The following is a 20,882-nucleotide window of genomic DNA, read 5'->3' as shown; positions in this document are numbered from 1 at the left end:
ATACCTGTATTTCTAAGGACAAGGGAAATAGTTTCACTTGGGATATGGATACAACCATACAATGTAGTAATGCACAATGGTACCAAGAGCTGGAGCCCTCCCTCTCCATTGGGTTGAACTCAGCCTTAGTCAGTGCAAAATTCTGCACTATTCCACTCTGGCCCGCTAGGCAATGGCATCAAATGTCCACAGCAAGAGCCATTGGCTGGCTATACTATTCTTTCCTCACTGCCCCCAGATCTATCTTTTAAAAATTCAGACTTTAGTTTTTTACAACTATTTTTCCATGAAATTATTTTTAACAACTAAAACATTACCCTAAAACCGTGGTCGGCAAACCACGGCTTCCGAGCCACATGCGGCTCTTTGGCCCCTTGAGTGTCGCTCTTCCACAAAATACCACGTGCGGGCGCACACGTACAGTGCAATTGAAATTTCATGGCCCATGTGCAGAAGTCAGTATTGTGGAAGAGCCGGTATTTTGTGGGAGAGCCATACTCAAGGGGCCAAAGAGCCGCGTGTGGCTCATGAGCTGCCGTTTGCCAAGCCGCAGTTTGCCGACCACTGCCCTAAAACATATGTCTAACTTAACACATTACAGACTAGTAATTTTATTGCTTGCTTTACCCAGTGGTCCCATAAGTTTCTATTGAACAAGTACAAAAAACGTTTCACATAAATGTTAAAGGCACTCTTTAAAATTAAATACCCATTGCATTTTGAAGTTATTTATTACATGTTCTTAGAAGATAATATCTTTTAAAGTATGATTGACCACAAGCCTTAGAACAGAAAACACAAGAATTCTCGTGATGCGTCTGCAATGTGTTAATACGCACTGTTCCAAAGATTATTTCCATGTACACCTTCCATACAAAAAAATCAAGATTGTCTGCTCATTGTATGCCTACATACATAACTCATGGACACAGACAAAAGGGTGGTGAAGGTCTGGGGTAGGGGGTGGGGGGTACAGGCTAGAAGGGGTCAATGGGGGGGAAAACGGGGACATAAGTAATACTTTCAACAATAAAGATGTGATTGAAAAAACAAAAAGAATAAAAAGCTTGTTCAGTTCAGAGGTCTGATGGTAGTTTTTTAAAACACAAAATCACTCCATTTGTGATTTTTATGGAAGATATGAAAGTCTGTCTAAAAGTCATCCAAACAAAGAGGCAAATACACCCTCATTCTTCATTTTATTTTATTTTTGGAAGACATTTTGTGCGTTCTTGTGTGCCTGAGCTATATAATCTTAGCAATAATAATCTGGTCTAGATCTCTTCAGTTTTAAAAGTCATCTGAGATTCCACACTTGACCCAGAACAAAGCAGCAATTTTTCAGGATCATCTCTGTGCCTTCGTGTCCAAAGTTCCCCTATACTTTGAGACCTTGTGGACAGGGTTTCAAATTGGATGTAAGTCTCTTTCTCCAAATCTTCTTCCCAGAAGGATTCTGACTTACATTGCAGTTTGCAAACTTTATACAACAGGAAAAAAATCAATGGCAAGACAACCACACAGGCAGCGCCGCTCACCGCAATAAGGAAGGGCTCTTGAGAATGACCTTCTCCAACACTGTCAGTAGAAAAGGTGATACATTGGTCTTTCTGGGGCGGTGCTCCTTTTGGACAGACACATGCTATGTACTGCCTTCCAGGCTCCAGGCCATCTATGGTTACTTGGTTCTTGCTGAAGTCTGCGTTCAGTAGCATCAGGTCCTCTTCCCCATGCTTGGAATACAACACGGTCACCTCAGAGCTATGCGTGGTGTTGATGGTGTTCCACATCAAGGTCACACTCTCTTTGGTCTTGCTGACTGCCCTGAGGTTTTGTACTGTGGTTCGATCCAATAATGCCAGCTCTTCTTTTCTACTTGCACTAGCTGGGGGACGCTTACTTCCACCCATCTCCACCTTTAAGTTTCTTTCCCCATCTGGATGGAGCTGGAGTGACTGTCGGCTGGCCATGGTGGTGCTTGCTGAAATTTTAGTGCTTGGAGTTGTGGTGGGAGAAACAACGGAGGAGAAGAAAGGGTAGAAGGAGAAGGAAGCAGCAGAAGCAGGAAATGAAGTAGAAGTAGAAAGAAAAGTGGAAGAAGAGGGAGAGAAAGGAGAGGAGGAAGAAGGCCAGGGAGATGGCGATGAACCAGGTATGGATATAGATCTTCTAGGTCCTGGCTGGACTTCTAGCCCAGGGTGATCTCCATTCCTTCTTTCAGAACTGTCTGGTGCTATGGTGGTCGTGACAACACCAACCACTGTCACAGTAACCAGGGCTTCTGACATCCCAGCCAAATTTTTGGCCTTACACTTGTAATCCCCAGCATCCTTGTAAGAAATGTCTGTCAAGCTGATTACCGACCATCTGACTCCTTCCCCTGGAGATTCCTGAATTACTGGAAGAAAAAACATATATGTACTTCTGTGAGGAGGGAAAGGCAACATGCCCACTGAAAAAGAAGCAACTATTTGGTTCTACATGCGTCCCTTTTCCATACGCCAAGAGGGAAGTGGCATACAGTAAGTCCCTAATGGCAATGATGGTTCCATAAATTGCCTACATGAAGGTCTAGGTCAGCCATGGGCGAACTATGGCCCGCGGGCCGGATCCGGCCCGTTTGAAATGAATAAAACTAAAAAAAAAAAAAAACAAGACCGTACCCTTTTATGTAATGATGTTTACTTTGAATTTATATTAGTTCACACAAACACTCCATCCATGCTTTTGTTCCGGCCCTCCAGTCCAGTTTAAGAACCCATTGTGGCCCTCGAGTCAAAAAGTTTGCCCACCCCTGGTCTAGGTCATGCCAGGTGCCATGAGTCTATACAGAAAATAGTATTTTTAAGAGACATGGGACTGTGAATTGGGAGACTTGATTTTAGTAAACTTTTGTCCATAAAGTAGTATGTAATTTCAGACTTGTCAATTAGTGTCTTTAGGCCTCTGTTTCTGTATTTTTAAAATAAGGGGATAAGACAAAGTGATCTCAAAGATCCCTTCTAATTTTAATTCACTATTGTCCTATAAAATGTTTCTCACAAAATAATGTTTATCACAAGGCCTTAATTTAATATTTCCACAAATATTTCTTCATTGAAATAAAATGCTATCTACCTACAGAGGGCACAGCAGATCATTTTCTGGCATGAAGGGGTCATAATTTATATTCTCAATCTTTTATTTTATATTTAGTTTACATAAATGAGTAAACCACAGGTTCTTTTATTTGCAGAATAATATATAGTTTTTGAAAAATTGGAATTTTACTTTCCTAAACACTTAAATATAACACATTTCCATTCTGTCTTGATTTTTGAAGCTTTCTGAAAACTAATACACTAAGCAGTATCCCAAGAGCCCCAAATTTAACTCACACCTCAAGGTATGGACCATTTACTGTCTATATGTAAGGATATTAAGCCTTGACTTTTTTTTTTTATCAGGTTTCATTATTTGAACCTTGATTTAATTTAACTTTCAGGAATTTTAAGAACAGATTGCTTTAGTCATCAGAATATCACTATAGAAACTAAGGCCAAAGCACTGGCTTAGACATAGTAGGATCTGAAAAGTCTATGAAAACAATATCTCCAAAAATTATACTTTTTGATTCACAATAATGTTTGCATGTAATTATTTAAATCATCATTTAAAATGAGAAACTGATATTAAAATCCTTTCTGAGGAAATTGTAATCATTATATATTTTAAAGTCAGTCATATCCAAGATGACATAGCAAGACAAAGGCCTTCTCTGTAGTCATTCATGCACTGGATCATGTTTTCTAAGAAAAAAATCAGATTTTCTAATTTCATCCATGTAGTTAGTCAGATACCAACTGAGGAAAATATTAACTAAGAAAATGAACTTTCAAATCCCTTTTACCTAACACTCTTGGCATATTTTATTAGAATTAATGAGCAAATTGCCACTATTCCCCAAACCTGAGATTAAATACAGATCTTTGAAAACTTTGTTTCAACATAGGCCCAAATTTAAAAAATACCTGTGTAATTAACAGGTGAGTGGTCAGATCTGGCCCATGTGAGTTGCGGGGTGGGGTAGCCAGTGGCATCACACCGTAGCAGGACATTACTGCCCAGAGCAGACGTGATTCGGGTGGCCGAGATCATCACCGATGGCTTCAGACACTGATCCAGCTCAGCCCGCTGAAATGAAATCCCTGTCAGGTGCTCGGGCTCACTGCAGACCATCAGTGGATCAAGAAGTACTATGGCAGGATCAGCAACTTTGGATATCTCGATCATCTGGGAAATGTGACAGTCACAGAACCACGGGTTGTCCTGCAGACCTAAACCAGAAGGAGGAAAAGGCTGATAAAGTTTATTCTGATGGCTTTAGTTTATATCACAGCCTCTTGGAGAAGCAGGTGTCTGCACTGTCTCCCTAAAAACAGAAGTACACTTCTGATGAAATGGAGTCACCTTTCTATCAGTTTTTCCCTAGATCCAGTCACATGAATGAACAAAGCCTCTCAGTTCAGATCATTAAGGTTCATAGTTAACGGTCATTGAGCACTTACTCTGTACTTTGTTCTAAGCACTTACTAGTATTTTCTCATTTAATCCCAACAACCCTATATAGAGGAGAGTATTGTTATTCCCCCTCTAAAGATGAAGAAGCTAAGACACAGAGAAACCAAATAATTTGACCAAGGTCACATAGATAATTAGTGTCAGAGGCAAGATTTGAATCCTAGTAACACAGAATGTCATAAACAAAGTGATAGAGATATTTCTAGGGTGCTATGAAAGTACTTATATTATTACTAGAGGCCCAATGCATGAAAATTCAAACACTCTGGGGGTGGGAGGGAGGTCCCTCAGCCCGGCCTGTGCCCTCTCGCAGTCTGGGACCCCTCGGGGGATGTCCACGTGCCAGCTTAGGCCCACTCCCCGTGGCAGTCAGACATCCTTACCGCTGCAGAAAAGGCAGGAGAGGCTCCTGCCACCACTGCTGTGCTTGCAGCTGTCAGCCCGGCTTGTGGCTGAGTGGAGCTCCCCCTGTGGGAGTGCACTGACCACCAGGGGGCAGTTCCTGCATTGAGCATCTGCCCCTGGTGGTCAGTGCACGTCATAGCGACCAGTCATTCCCAGTCATTCTGCTGTTAGGGTCAATTTGCATATTACCCTTTTATTATACAGGCAGTCCTTGGGTCATTTGGTGGTTACGTTTCCATCTCCCATTTATTTATAACAAAAAAAAGTTTCATCATTTCGATATATGTACATATGTGCTTTATGTTTTTTATTTATTTACCACAAGTAAAGGTCAGGAATTGTTATCTTTCTTTTAAATTTTTTTTACTGTTTCACTTCATTACTGCTGTGTAAGTGCTCCATGTGAGGGACATAGGTGCTTACATAGGTGGGTTCCGACTTATGGCAAAAATCGCGTTACGTCATGCCATAGGAACAGATCTCTGATATAACCCGAGGACTGCTGTATAGGATAAGTATTATAGGATGCTGAGAGGCACCTAACTCAGCCTGCACTGCCTCATGATTGTGTGTGATCTGCAGACATATTGAGGTAGTACAACTTCTGTGCAGCAAAAGCATTGGTTGAGATGCAGACAGTGTTAGGAGATAAGACTGGAAAGATTGGTAGAGGTTAGAACATGGCTTGGCATGAATTTCATATGTGGTAGCCATGAAGATATATTGCCCAAATTCCCCTTCAGGAGAGAACCAGCAGCCAGGAACACAGTTGGTTGACAACCTCCTGTTGCAAGTGCCTTCAGGATCTGCCTCAGCTATCAGAGTTATTAGCCAAAATGTGTTGGTCTTCAAGGAGGCTGTCAGTGTGAGCTTAAAGGAAAGTGAGGAAAATGCTACTAGAAACTAGAGGGAAAGGGGCCCTTGTTATTGAGTGACAAAAAGTTTAGCAACACTGTCACCTGTGGTTAACAGGAAAAGTGGGAAACATATTCAATAAAAAAATGTTCTAGCTAAGGATATTTCCACACAGAGATACTGCCTGGTATCTTCTTGCTGCTCATAATAAAATGTAAAGAGACATCAGCTAAAAGAAGATATGAAGTATAAGTATAAAATATTTTTATATATAAAAGCTAATATTAATATAAAAGAACCAAAACCTGTTGGGTCCAATAATAAAACTGTTTCAGTATGGCGGTTCCTCAAAAAATTAAAAATAGAACTGCCTTATGACCCAGGGATTCCACTTCTGGGTATATATCTGAAGAAACCTAAAACACTAATTGAAAAGAATATATGCACCCCATTATTTACAATAGCCAAGGTAAGGAAGCAACCCAAGTGTCCATCAATAGACCATTGGATAAAAAGGCTGTGGTATCTTTATACATTAGAATATTACCCAACAATAAAAAGAATGAAATCTAATATATGCGACAGCATCGATGGACCTAGAGGGTATTATGCAAGTGACATAAGTCGGACAGAGAAAAACAAATACCATATGATTTCACTTATATGTGAGATCTAAAGAGCAAAATAAACAAAACAAAAGCAGACTCATAGATAGAGATCAGACTGATAGTTGCCAGATTGGAGGGGAGTTGGGGGGCTGGATGGAGACTGTGAAGGCATTAAGAAGTACAAATTAGTAGTTACAGAATAGTTATGGGGATGTAAAGTACAGCATAGGGAATATAGTCAATAATATAATAACTACATATGGTGCCAGGTGGGTACTTGAAATATTGGGGGGATTACTTTGTAAAGTATAGAATTGTCTAAGCCTTATGCTGTACACCTGAATCTAATACAAAATAATATTGAATGGAAACTATAATTGAAAAATAAAAAATAATAAAACTGTTTTTTTATACTGAGCCTCTCCAAAATTTTCAAATTAAGAAAGAGCTTCAGAGTGAAAATTAATCCAGTGTGGGTGAGATTACAATAGCATTTGCTAAGATCTCAGAGGGATCTAAGATGGTGCTTCAGAGCCTGCAGTCAGACAAAGTCCCTCTAAGGATCTTAAGGGTGATGTCCCGTAGCGGCCTCCAAGCCCAAGGTTGAAAGGATTTACCTCAGGAAGATTTGTGGTTGTGACTTTTTACTAATGGAGTGGATTATACAATGATTCCTAAGGAGAAACGACAGAATTGCAATTTTAAAAAATTCTAATCACGGTGGAAGATTTAACTGTTCACTATAAATTCTAGATTTCTATTTATGCCTATCTATAATAATAAAAGCATAATATGCTAATTAGACTGGACATCCTTCTGGATGACCTTCCGGACGAAGCCGGGGCTGCGAGGGAAGCCCAGGTCCCAGGTGCCAGAGGGAAGTCAGTGCTGGCAGCTGGGGGAAAGGAAGGCCTACTCTTGCATGAATTTCATTCATCAGGCCTCTAGTTTTTATTATAATAGCACTTCATGACTGATTGTTATTTTCTGCCAGTATTGCTAAGTGTTTACTGTGTGTGTTTTTTCAACTATCCTAGAAATTCCTTTTCTTTCATGGTCAATTACCTTAGACTTCTTCCTCTTATAATTAGTCCTGTGAATCTATGACCAGTTCCCTAATATTGACTTGAATTCTATTCAACCTGCCAACAAACATCAAATTCATCCTATCATGTAATAATTAATATGTGTAGAATACTTTATACTTTCAAAACACCTGCTATCCAAGATTTTTTCTTTATAAGATAACAATACAAGTTGACAGTTATTGATTGCCTCCTATGTTGCAAAGACTGTATTTGTCAAGAATAGTAAAGTCTGAGTTTTACCCTACTCAAGAGTGACCAACTCATCCCAGTTCACCAATTTCTTAGATGTTGGTAGAAGGCACAAGACTCCTGGTCAGAGATGAAGGACAGTTTATTACTCACAGCTCTGAAGGGAGAGATTATCTTTATTGCACTGGGCAGTAACCATGCCTACCCTTTGCTCTGGAGGGGGGCATCCTCTACTTTTCAAAGCAGCTCTCTACACAAATATTCTTGAAAAGATCGTTCAGAACAAAAGGCAGCCAGTGCCTGCCTCTGCTCAGCAGACATGCAGAGATGTGAGGGACAACGGGACACTGTCTCCCAACAGTGCTCAGCATGCCCAAGGATCTGTCTGACAACAGCATGAGGTGGATGATATTAGTATGATCCTCACTTTAAGGAGCAGAAAACCAATGCTCTGGAGGGTTAAGGGGTCTGCCCAACTGGAATGCAGTCAGGATTTGAACCTCACGATCCAGATCTTCAAGCTCTCATTCTCCACCACCGTGTATATGTCTTACAGGGACCTCAGGAAGCTAGTATGATTTTTCCAATTTCACACCAAAGGACATTAAAGCACCGAGATCACTTTCATGGTTTCATAAGTAGTCCTAATGCTACATGCTGTAGCCTCCTAATCTAATACTCCTTCTACCATAACTCATTTCTTCATCACCTAAAAACAGCTAAAGCCACAGGTGGCCGTTAGAAGTGCTGTTATCTACAAATTACCAATGTCAAAGCAGTGATATCTGGAGTACTAACGTCTACATAGGGAAAGATCAAAGAGCTGTAACTTTAGCAGTTTCATTCGAGCTTTGAAACTGTTATAAAAATGTGTTAACAATGAAATAAAATTCTTTTAAAAATTAATCCAACTTGCTATATCTAAAAGTTATGTAAACCAGGGAAATATCTTCAAATCCCTTAAGAACAAAACATACATTTATTCCAGCTCTGGAATATCTGAGGTCAAAGGTACAACTTTAAAAACCTGAATAACAGCCATCTAAGTGCTGAACACATTCATCAAGTGTTTTTTCTTCTGGGGACAAAGGTACAAGAGCCCTCTGAAGTTAAAGTGTTACTTGTACTGCATTCCTTCAAAGCAACGTGCCAACCGCAGTCACAGTAATTTGCATTAATTAATTTATTTTATATTGCTATTCTTGGCCAGGGCCAGATGGACTTTGCCTTACCTTTTTTCTAAAGGGGTAATGCTTTCCATGCATCACAGTAATTGGATTAAATGGGCTAACAAAAAAATAAAAAATAAAAACAGACTGATAGTTACAGAGAACAGACTGACAGCCGACAGAGTGGAGAGGAGTTGGAGAGCTGGGTGAAAAAGGTAAAAGGATTAAGCAAAGAAAAAAAAACACCTCATAGACACAGACAATAGTATGGTGCTTCCCAGGGGAAAAGGGAGGTGGGAAAAGGTAGCAGAGGGTAAAGAGGAGATAAATGGAATGGAAGAAGAGTTGGCTTAGGGTGGTGAACACACAATACAATACACAGATGATGTATTATAGAATTGTATACTTGAAACCTATATAATTCTATTAAAAAATGTCACTCCAATAAATTCAACAAAAAGTAAAAACAAACAAATAAATAATAAATAAATAAATAAAAGTTTAAAGAATAAAAGAAGATATCTCAGGAGAGGGACTGTGATTAGAAGCTTGACTCCACCTCTTTGTCAGCTGGTAAAGAGGATGGTGTTGATTACCGACACACCTCATGTGGTTTTTCCCGAAAGCTAAGGTACCCCTGGAGTCCTCAGAAGGGCACCTGGCAAGGGGTAAGCCTTAGCCATGTGGAACTTGCTAGCAAAGGAGAGGCACACCACAGGGATTGAGGAGTGTTTGCTGAATTAAGTGAATGCCATTCCGAAAATTCTGTGGAAGTAAGTACTGGGGCTGCCACAGCCCTTCAGGTGAACTCCATTCTGATTACAGAAAAGCCCGTGTTTACAGTGTAGCAATTTGGGTACCAGGGAAAAACACCCAAAAAGGCATTGTATGACCTCTCCTACTGCAGGCTCTTTCCTCCAAGATAAACAGTGTAAGACCTATGGAGCCTGCCTATATAAATATTTGCTTATTCTTGAGAAAGAAGCCATGGAAATTTACCTGTCCTGCAAATCAAAAATCTAATCTAGTTTCATAGTTAATTTAAATGCTTACTTGCAGGACACTAGTTTATGTTTTACGGATACTCTAAAGGACAGTTTTATTAAGTTGGTATTTTTACTCATGTGGAAGAGAGAGGAAGTAATGGAAACGCCTCTGCCTAAATTTTCATTAACTAAATACAGGATATAAAGAGCTCAGTAAAGTAATGCATTTGGGAGGAACGTGAATCTGGTATTATTACACACCATGCCCCGAATTACAAAGGAGTGAGGAAGAGCAGCGGTTCAGGTGCCAAACAGATTGCACTCATAACCCAGCTCCATTGCTACGTGGTGTGTGAATTTGGTCAAGTGGCTTACCTTGCACTTCATTTCCTCATCTATAAAATGGGGATGAAATGGTACTTACTACAGGGTTACTATGAGACTAGAAGAAGATATACCCGTAAAATATAAGAACTAGGCATGGCCCTGAGTAAGCACTCCATCAATGTTCACCATTTCTATTTTTATTACAATTAGAACCTCCATCTGCTGACAGTAATAAACACTGGACAATAAAAATGAAATAGAAGCAGACTGCATCCCACTCTAATAGTACACAAGTAAATTCTCCAGGGCACCTAGAAAGATATATCTGCTACAGTTAAACACTGAGTTCTAGAAAATCTAGGATTGGTTCTCATCACCTTAGTTTAATGATGAAATTTGAAGACTCAAATATAATTAGACTAACAAACAAGCCAAAGTAGAGAGGCCTTTCTGTATAAGATGCTGCCATCTTGGTCCCAGCTGCTGAGGTTTATTGTTGATCTAAAATCATAACCTCAGAGGCTGTCCACCTCAGCTAACGAACTATCACAGAAAATGTCTCATTATGTGCTCATTACAGTCCTATGAGCAAGACAGGTCAGTCCTCCCCTTCTTTCCCCTTCTGTTCCCTAGACTTTGTGAAGGCCAGCGGCTGCCATGGCTTGACATGTTTCAAAATATATTTTATTATTCATTATCATGATATTATCATTATTTTAAAAGTAATGCATGATCATTACAGAACGATTTAAAAATATAAGAAAGTGAAAAAGTGGCCCTCCACCCAAAAAGGACAGTTCACCAACTAGTATATCTTTTCAGTCGTTTTCTTCATCCATTCTAAAAGAGTTATGATGGTGCTTCATGTACAATTACATATCCTGCTTCTGAAATTTAATGTTATATCAAAAGTATTTTCATGTTACTACCTTTAAAGAACCTGCTTTTGAAGAGTCTGAACCTTAAAATGTGACGGTAAAATTTCATAACCCTTGATCCCTAAGTTCTCAAGTAGATTTAACTTATAGGTGAAAAATACTGATGTCCTATAAATTACTTCTTCATAGTAATATTAGTAACTAATCCTTAGAGAGCTATTAATAGGAATTTGTTAATTTGTTTTTATTTTCTACTTCATGTCTCCACTGGCTAATTCTATTAGAACCAAGAATTGCTTCCAAAGGAACATAGAAAAACTATAAAGAAATAGAATCAAAATGTTTAAATTAAGACAATTTCTAGCTATTAGCCTTACTCATAAGGAGTACAGATTAGTAGCTAAAATAAAGAAATACCACAGAATAGGTTTACATGGTGCCTCATAGTATACATAATAAATATTCCAAAGCTATTATTAAATTAATGTCTTTTTTCCTCTAACCCACCCTATGATATTTCTTTTATTCTCTAATAAAAATGATTCAATGACTATATAAACAATGGGCAAAACGTGAAATAGCAATATAAGAAAAGCTTATGTGATTTTTTCATCTTTGTATCTTGTTCTTACCAGAGGCCTGGTGCATGAAATTCATGCATGGGGAGGGGGGGTGTCCTCAGCCCAGCCTGCACCCTCTCCAATCTGGGATTCCTCTCACAATCCGGAATTGCTGGCTCCCAACTGCTTGCCTGCCTGCCTGTCTGATTGCCCCTAAATGCTTCTGCCTGCCAGTCTGATCACCCCCTTACCACTCCCCTGCCAGCCTAATAGATGCCTAACTGCTCCCCTGCCGGCCCAATTGCCCCTAACTGTCCTCCCCTGTCAGCCTGGTTACCCCCAACTGCCCTCCCCTGCAGTCCTGGTCACCCCAAACTGCCCTCCCCTGCAGGCCTGGTACCCTCCAACTGCCTTTCCTTGCAGGCCTGGTCCCCCCAACTGCCCTCCCCTGCAGGCCTGGTCCCCCCAACTGCCTTCCCTTGCAGGCCTGGTCGCCCCCAACTGCCCTTCTCTGCCGGCCCAGTCACCCCTAACTGTCCTCCCCTGCTTGCCATCTTGTGGTGGCCATCTTTGATCACATGGGGTCGGCCATCTTGTGTTGGAGTGATGGTCAATTTGCATATTACCTCTTTATTAGATAGGATTACTCATGGTTTTAGTTTCATAAGCACCAAAAAGCATTTACATTTCAACAAAAGCAATGCTAAATCCATTTATATGCTGTTACAGCATTTTCTTTTTTATTAAAAAAAATCTCAAATTATCTTTTCTTCATACTTGACTTCAGCCAATATTTGATATGGTCAATAGGGATTCCTGGCACGAATTTAGCCTCTAGTTGCTTCTCACTCCAAAAGGATTATAAGTCACCTCACTAGCCAAAGGCTCACTAGTTATTTAGAAGTACAGCCTCATCTTCAGCCCTGATGGACACACTTTGTGAACTGACAACACAGCCTTACTGTTGTGAGGGCATATACATTTTAAGAACCCAAGATAGAAAGACCGGGTCAAGATAGCGGTATAGGTAGATGCAGTACTCGCATCTTCCACAACCACATCAAAATTACAACTAATCCAGAGAACAACCATCATTCAGAACTGCCTGAAATCTGGATGAATGGTACTAGAGAATCCTATCTAATAAAAGATAATATGCAAATTGACCATCACTCCAACACACAAGATGGCCGGCCCCATGTGGACACAAGATGGCTGGCAGGGGAGGGCAGTTGGCCTGCAGGGGAGGGCAGTTAGGGGGGACCAGGCCTGCAGGGGAGGGCAATTGGGAGGAGAACCAGGCCTGCAGGGGAGGGCAGTTGGGGGAGACCAGGCCTGAAGGGAAGGGCAGTTGGGGGGAACCAGGCCTGCAGGGGAGGGCAGTTAAGGGCAACCAGACTGGCAGGGGAGAGCAGTTTGGGGTGACCAGGCTGTCAGGGGGGGAAGTTGGGGGTGACCAAGCCTGCAGAGGAGGGCAGTTAGGGGCAATCAGGCCAGCAGGGGAGCAGTTAGGTGTTGATCAGGCAGCAATCAGGCAAACAGTTGGGAGCCATCAGTCCTGGATTGTGAGATGGATGTCCGACTGCCCGTTTAGGCCAAATCCCACCAGGATTGGGCCTAAACGGGCAGTCGGACATCCTTCAAGGGGTCCCAGATTGGAGAGGGTGCAGGCTTTGCTGAGGGACACAAACCCCCGGTGCAGAAATTTTGTCCACTGGGCCTCTAGTTAAAGAATAAAGCACATTGAGTCTGGTAAGAGGAGCAGAGGCATGTAAAAGTCTGGTCCCACACCCAAGCGTGGCTTTTTTTTTTTTTAATCGAAAGGGCTATTTTAGCTGTGGAGATGTCTCATGAGAAGCAAAGGGTCCCAGCCTCACACCAGACCCCTCAGCCCAGGGTTTCAATGCCAGGAAGAGAAGTCCCCATAACTTTGGGCTATAAAAACCAGCGGGAATTGTGGCTGAGTGACAGAGGCTGCTGGAGAACCAAGCATTCCTCTTAAAGGGCCAGAGCATAGATTTACTTGGACTCACTCCCTCTGAGCCCCATCAGCTCTTAAAGGATCCAGGGACATACAGGGAGGAACTAATTTGTCTGGCATCAGGTCAAAAACTAGGGGGCAGCTTTCTCCAGACAAAGGTGCTAAAAGAAGTCATTGTTCCTTTGCTGAGACTTCCCCACCACAGTGCTGACAGGCTGTCACCATATCTGAGTCTCTGGCCCATACTGTTCACCCGGACATGGTGATTCCCTGAGACCCCACCTCACCCAAGCTGTTTGCAGTGGTTTTTCCATATGAATGGCCTGTCCTTGCTCAGGCTTCAGACTTTCCTAAAATCTCTCAAACAAGCAGCAGCTGGCATCAGCATGTCCCATACCTCTTAATAAGTGGCCCCAGGCCCAGAACTAGCAGCAGCCTGCCTTGGTTCATAGCTTGGCCTCTCTGGGGCACCTCCAAGCCCAACACAAGTAGTAACTATCTGCAAATCACTCTGTAGCTCATGCCACATGGCCCCATGCAGGCCACAAGCAATAGCTGATTTTGTATCTCCCGAAAGGCCCCAGAGCCAGTATACCTGGTGGTCAGCTTCAGACTATGCCAGATTACACATCCACGTATGACCCACTCAAGGGGCAGACTTGGAGAGCACCAAAGCTCCACTGAAGCAAATCCTGTTCCATAGCGGTGTCTCCTGCACAGCAGCTCTTGCACTATAATCATAGCTGGTCCTCATAGCTAATTGGCCTGGGGGTCAATCCCTCCCAGTGACCAAATAGCAATCAAGGTTCAACTACAACACAACAGTGCACACAGCCACACATGGGTGCACCTAGATGGCCCAGCTCAGGTGAATAGAAAGGCTGAGCCACTGGGCTCTATAGGATGCCTACTACATAAGGCCATTCTACCAATTCCAGGATACATAGCAGCTCTACCTAATATATAGAAACAAACATGGAAGCAACCAGAATGCAGAGACAAAGAAACATGTCACAAATTAAAAAAAAAAAATGGAAGCAAGCAAAATACTGGATACAGAGTTCAAAACAAGGTTATAAGGTTACTCAAGGATCTTAATGAGAGCTTCAAGGGAGACTTTCAAGGATCTTGGTGAGAATTTCAAAGACAAGAAAGGACCAGTCAGAAATTAAGCATAAACTAACTGAAATAATTTACAGGGATTCAATAGGGGATTCTGAGAACCAAATCAATGATTTGGAAATATAGGAAGCATTAAAAAACCCCACTCAGAAGAGCAAAAAGAAAGAAGAATCCAAAAATATGAAGATAGTCTAAGGAGAGTCTGGGGCAACTTCAAGTATATCAACATCCACATCATGAGGGTACCAGAAAGAGAAGAGAGGGAGCAAGAAATTGAAAATCTACTTGAAAAAATAATAAGAGAAAACTTCCCTTACCTGATGAATGAAATAGACATACAAGGCCAGGAAGCACAGAGTCCTAAAAAAGAGGGATCCAAAGAGGCTCATACCAAGACATGTCATAATTAAAATGCCAAAGGTTAAAGACAAAGAGAGAATCTTAAAAGCAGCAAGAGAAAAGCAGTTAGTTATCAACTGATGAAGTGCTATTCCATGCAAAGTGCAAGTACAGAGTAAGAAACCAAACTCAAAAAGATGAAAAGATTGCACAACTGAGCAATATGCTGAGCAAATTATCTGGACCTGAGAGGAGCAGAGGCTTGTGAGCTTACCAAGAATAATTCTTGTTGTTGAAAGCTTCCGGCTTCTGGACAGTGTTGTAAGTACATGGGACCAGCTCTCCAGGAATTCTGGGGGCAGTGTGGTTAGTCTGTTGCTTGATAAATCCAAGTAGGTGAGGTTCTTCAGGTACCTGGCTGCCCCGTTTGGCACACTCGTTATTTGGTTGTTGTGCAAATCCAGGATCCTTAGATGGGGCATGTACAGCAGAGATGCCCAAGGGAAGGCAGCTAGAGAATTCCCATCCAAGCGCAACTCATGCAGCCGCCCCAGGTTGTAAAAGCTGCTGGCCTCAAGGCTGGAGACAGAATTGTAAGTCACCCAGAGGTACTGGAGCTCCACCAGGTAGTAGAAGGCATCAGCGGGGATCGTGCGGATGACAGTCTTCTCTATGCGAAGCTTCACAGTGTCCACGGGGAAGTTCATGGGGAGCTCATTCATATCCTGGTCATTACACAGCACTGACCTAGTGTCACAACAAGAGCAGTGGGAGGAAACCTGTGTTCTGAGACGCATTTGAAAAAACAATGCTTATTTGAAACATGCATCAATTGAAAATTCCTTAATGGTTTTCACGAAATATTTGTGGAGCCTGGCTGACCTGTTCATTAATAATTTGTCATCATTATCTTCTTCTATGTTAAACCATATGAAATGGCCATTTCTATAGGTTAAAAATGATCAAATATAAGAATTTTCATATGGTTCACCTAATATTGATGAAGTTCTTTATAAGTCAGGCCTGTCCAACACACACCATATTCATTACCTTATTTAGTTGTCGGACAGCCCTATGAGGTAGATGCTGGGGAAGAGGTAAAGGCACCAGCTCTGTAGTTGGTCTAATCTTGGCTCAGATCTAAGCTCATGCCATTCTTTTGTGGCAAAGCCCATCCTCACCAATTGCCCCACTTCATTTTCCCATGTAGCTTCGTTAGGGTGGTTCATTGAAATGCATGTGAAGTTTTATAACTTCCCAACACGTAACAGGCATTCGGTGGGTGCCTGCTATTTTTACCATCAATCTTCTTTTTACAGTAAAATAACTGAGGCCTATCCACATTAGGTAACTTTCCAAGGTTACATAGCTAGTGGGTCACACAGCCACCTTCCAACCCACATTGGTCCAACTCTAAAGTGCACACTTAACCTCTTTACAAAATGGCCCATTTTTAAAGAATCCCCTGTTGAAGTTATAAATTGATCTCTTTTAAGGAAGAAAGGAGCAAGTGTTCACACTAGATGTTTAAAGCTGAGCTCTATTTCAACAACGTGACTTGTGCATTGCTTCCATACCAAGGAATAAACCAGAAACTGCAAGTTTATTCCGTTCACCACTCACTAACGTAAGTGACCTTGAGCAGGTCACATTGGGACCTTGCTTAGTGGTACATGTAAAATAGGCATAGAAAAACAAGCCTGTCCCATGTGTGAGTGTAAAGTATGAAGAATCAGAGAATTTAGATGCATTGTAACTTGAAAAAGTATTTATCTCCCATTGTACACTCATTTCCACTGGATTGCTGAAAATGAACAATGAAACATAAATTATAATGCATTATACATGTAGTCAACAAATCAGCCATTCAGTGAAATACATCACATTAAGTGGGTGAACTTTAAAAGCAGCCCACAAGGCAAAGAGGGGTAAATGCAGCATAAAGCTGCGATGTCCTGCTAGCTAGCATCTCCTGTTTGTAATAGCATCTCCTGTCTGTAACTTCAGGGGAAGACCATACAGAAGCATTGGAATTCTATAAGGACACTTCCCATTCTTTTTTTTAAAAATACATTTTATTGATTTTTTTACAGAGAGGAAGGGAGCAAGATAGAGTTAGAAACATCCATGAGAGAGAAACATTGATCAGCTGCCTCCTGCACACTCCCCATGTGCCTTTATATAAAGTCCAATCATCCATCCACTCAACCAACATTAGGCCAGACACTGTGCAAGACACTGGAGATATTGAAATGGCTTTATGAATTCACCATCCAATAGGAACAGATCAATCTGTAGATGTCAAACAGCAATGCGAAAAGTGCTAGTGGAGGTAGATAAACAGGGACGGTGAGGGGGCCAAGGAAGACCTTGTCAATGAGCAGGGTTTTTTTGTTTTTTAAAAATATATATATTTTATTGATTTTTTTAGAGAGGAAGGGAGAGGGATAGAGAGTCAGAAACATCGATCAGCTGCCTCCTGCACACTCTCCACTGGGGATGTGCCCGCAACCAAGGTACATGCCCTTGACCGGAATCGAACCTGGGACCCTTCAGTCCGCAGGCCGACGCTCTATCCACTGAGCCAAACCGGTTAGGGCGACACTTCCTATTCTTCATCTCTACTCTCTATCACAAATTTCAGTGCTACTGTAGATCAGAATGATCCAATTTCTACTCATTAAGTTAACAGTCCAGTGTAATGGAGAAAAGCCTGCATTGGAAGCTGAAAGACCCAGTGTCTTTATCAACCAGTCACTGTATCAACTCCGTGCTGTGACCTTGCACAAGTCCTTTAGCCTCTGTGTGGCTTCGTTTCTTCATTTACAAAATAACAGCAGAACTAAATTCTTTCTAGAGCTCTTGCCAAGAATAATACACTATGGTTTTCATAAAATCCATCAATAATGGGGCCACCAGGGGGAAGGAAACACTTCTGTGTTGTTTCTCAAGTACCCTGGCGTGAGTTGTTAACTGCTACCTAGCTTTTGCCAAGTAGGGCTTTTTAATTTGTTATGTTCTTCTCACTGTCTTACACCACCTAGTAAATCTTTCAAAAAAATACCAAGTTACTTAAGTAAAGTTTATAGAATAACAAGACAAATTACTCAATAATATGTTTTAATTTTTATTAATTTGTTTAAAGGTGTAGAACATAACTTGAGTGGCTCTTAACAAATTACTTTAAGAGGCTCACTATTCAAATAACCTCAAAAGTCCATCAACCAAGTCACAAAAAAAATCTGATTTTGTCATTAAATATCCTTTTTAAAAAATCATGGTCTACCATGGTTAGCTAACAAAAGTTCCTTTTTGCATTTAACTTCTATCTCAAAGGACTCATGTATATTATGAGTATGCAATTATTTTTACTTCACAGGTAGATGTGAAAGCAACCCAGAGGTTAAATAACTTCTACAGTGATGGCAACTGACAGAGTTGATCCATATCTTTCAAACCGCTTTTCTTTGTAAATTCCAATATCTTAAAATAAAAAATTCTAATTATGAACGTCTGTAATTTCACTCTTATGAGAGTCATTTCTGCTTTCTAAGGTCTATCCAATTGGCATGAACAACCCTCGAAATGAAATGGAAAACTCGGGAAGCAAATGATCTGGGAATGTTAGCACCTCCTGATCGGCCCTGCTTTCTGCAATCAGGCTGAGTGGGACACACACATTTCAGCTTGACCTCCTGAAATGAACATTTTCTGAACACAAGTGCAATGAACATTTTTGTATGTGTTTGAAGGTCTCAAATAAAAATGAGGGGTTTTTAAGAGCTAAACTGCTCAAGATAAAAGCATAGCATTGGCAACCAGTATTAATACAACTAAGTTAATGCTTATGTAAATTAAACCTTCTCTCCTCTGATTTCTGATCAACAGTTTGCTTTCAAATAAGGCTGATGGGGGGTCCCTTTCCTCAGAATCATTAGAACACTTAGTAGCATACCTTGATCCCGTGCCATCATTTCTGCCGTGATAATCGCAGGTGCACTGTGACGGACATAAACAACTCACTCCTTCCAAAAAGCTAAGCACAACGCCCAGACATGCTAAGAGACGCATTGCTCCTGTTAGAGGTTATTGGAACAACAGGTAAAAACCAAATCCTAAGCATTCAGAGACTGGTGTGCCTGGAACGCAAACAGCAATTTAGTAAGAGCAGATTACACAGGATTAGCTGAGATCTGTAGTTACTTAACCTTCAAGTGTATTTTGCAGGGGTTCAATCTTCCTAGCCTTTGAATGTGGTTTCAGCAAAGTAACACATTATAAAGAAAGTGAAAATCAAACACATGTCAAGAAAATTTCAGTAGTTGCTCGTATCTAGATTTGCAAGGAAATGCCTATTAAATTCCTTTCCTATGGATGTAATTGCTAATACATCTTGCAGCTACACGCAATGTTAAAAACAATTCAATGTCTTAGCAGATACTAGAACATTTAGCAGATGATTTACATTATAACATTATAAATTTTATTTTGTGCATTTTCTTTTTATCAGCATGCATAACAATCAGTTTTACAAAATTTAGCTTTAAAGATAGAAGCACATGATGTAAAATTGATTTAGAATAGAGTTATCAATATTGCCAAGTAATGGCTATCTCCAAAAACAAAGTAGACAAAGTCTGGAACCTAGTGGGGTTTTTTGGTTTGTTTGTTTGTTTTTAGACTAAATGCTTCAATTCACCACTGAAATGTGGACCTAGGGCTCCAGTGAGTGTGTCCTGTGGCTCTGCAGAGCATCTCAGCACAGTGTAAGGCTCCTCCCAGCTCTTATTTCTACTCAAAGCTACTATCTCTCTTTAAGAATATGTTTTATTTTAAGCTCGTTTCCCAAATTATGGGCATCAAACCATAGCTAAAGATGAACTGATATGTCTTAGTAAAGTAAAGCTCTATCAAAAAATAAAAAGTAAATCGAATAGTTAAAAAATAACCTGAACACTCTTAAGGTGGGGAGAATCCACAGGCACAATCAGGGTTTAGGTAACATATATCACAAATATATATGGCATTTAATCTTCCTATTAGGTGGTTCTATCCATCATCTTTAAACAAAAAACTCTTTTAAAAGAATCAATTTTATAAAAGTAAGAATACTATGGGAAATATTATTTAAAACTAACAGGATGGCCCTAGCCAGTTTGGTTCAGTGGACAGAGTGTTGGCCTGCGGACTGAAGGGTCCCAGGTTCGATTCCGGCCAAGGGCACATACCCAGGTTGCAGGCTCGATCCCCAGTGTGGGGCATGCAGGAGGCAGCCAATCAATGATTCTCTCTCATCATTGATGTTTCTATCTCTCTCTCCCTCTCCCTTCCTCTCTGAAATCAATAAAAATATATTTTTTAAAAATAAAAAATAATAATTAAAAAAATAAAAATAATAAGATGCATATAGAAACAACAGTCAGAAGAATTTGCTCAATTAAAACAAAATACAATAGATTTTAAATGTTCACTATTTAAATAATCGTGTATTATCCTGCTATGCTTAATAGTTATTTAAAGTGACAATTATGTGACTACAAATTTATTCAACATTCAACAAATATTTATTGAGTGCCTACTATGTGCCAGGCAAAATGGGTGTGCATGCTCAGGACACATCAAATAACAAGCATACGGCTAATCAACAGGCATAAAGTTTCAGTTAAGCAAGATGAATAAGTTCTAGAGATCTGTTGTGCACTATTGTACTTATACTGTATTATACACTTAAACATTTGTTGAGGGGGTAGATCTCATGTTATGTTCTTACCACAATAAAATAAATTTCAAACAAAAAAGAGGGGGGGAAAAAAAC

General features: G+C 40.6%; 1 protein-coding gene across 1 annotated transcript; it reads right to left on the bottom strand.

Annotated features, from left to right (window-relative positions):
- Positions 1-1,212: 1,212 nt before the first annotated feature.
- On the bottom strand, positions 1,213-19,138 carry LRIT3 (leucine rich repeat, Ig-like and transmembrane domains 3; the record flags this gene model as incomplete). The annotated part of the gene is made up of 4 exons (XM_081091436.1): positions 1,213-2,398; positions 4,011-4,316; positions 15,342-15,814; positions 19,023-19,138. The coding sequence occupies 4 exons, from the start codon at positions 19,136-19,138 to the stop codon at positions 1,275-1,277; spliced, it is 2,019 nt and encodes a 672-aa protein (XP_080947562.1). The 3' UTR covers positions 1,213-1,274.
- Between the last annotated feature and the right edge of the window lie 1,744 nt (positions 19,139-20,882).

The sequence above is a fragment of the Myotis nattereri genome (assembly GCF_964212035.1).
Source record: "Myotis nattereri genome assembly, chromosome: 1".
Lineage (NCBI taxonomy): Eukaryota > Metazoa > Chordata > Mammalia > Chiroptera > Vespertilionidae > Myotis > Myotis nattereri.
The sequence above is the reverse complement of the archived record's forward strand: the minus strand, read 5'-3'. Positions and strand labels throughout refer to the sequence as shown.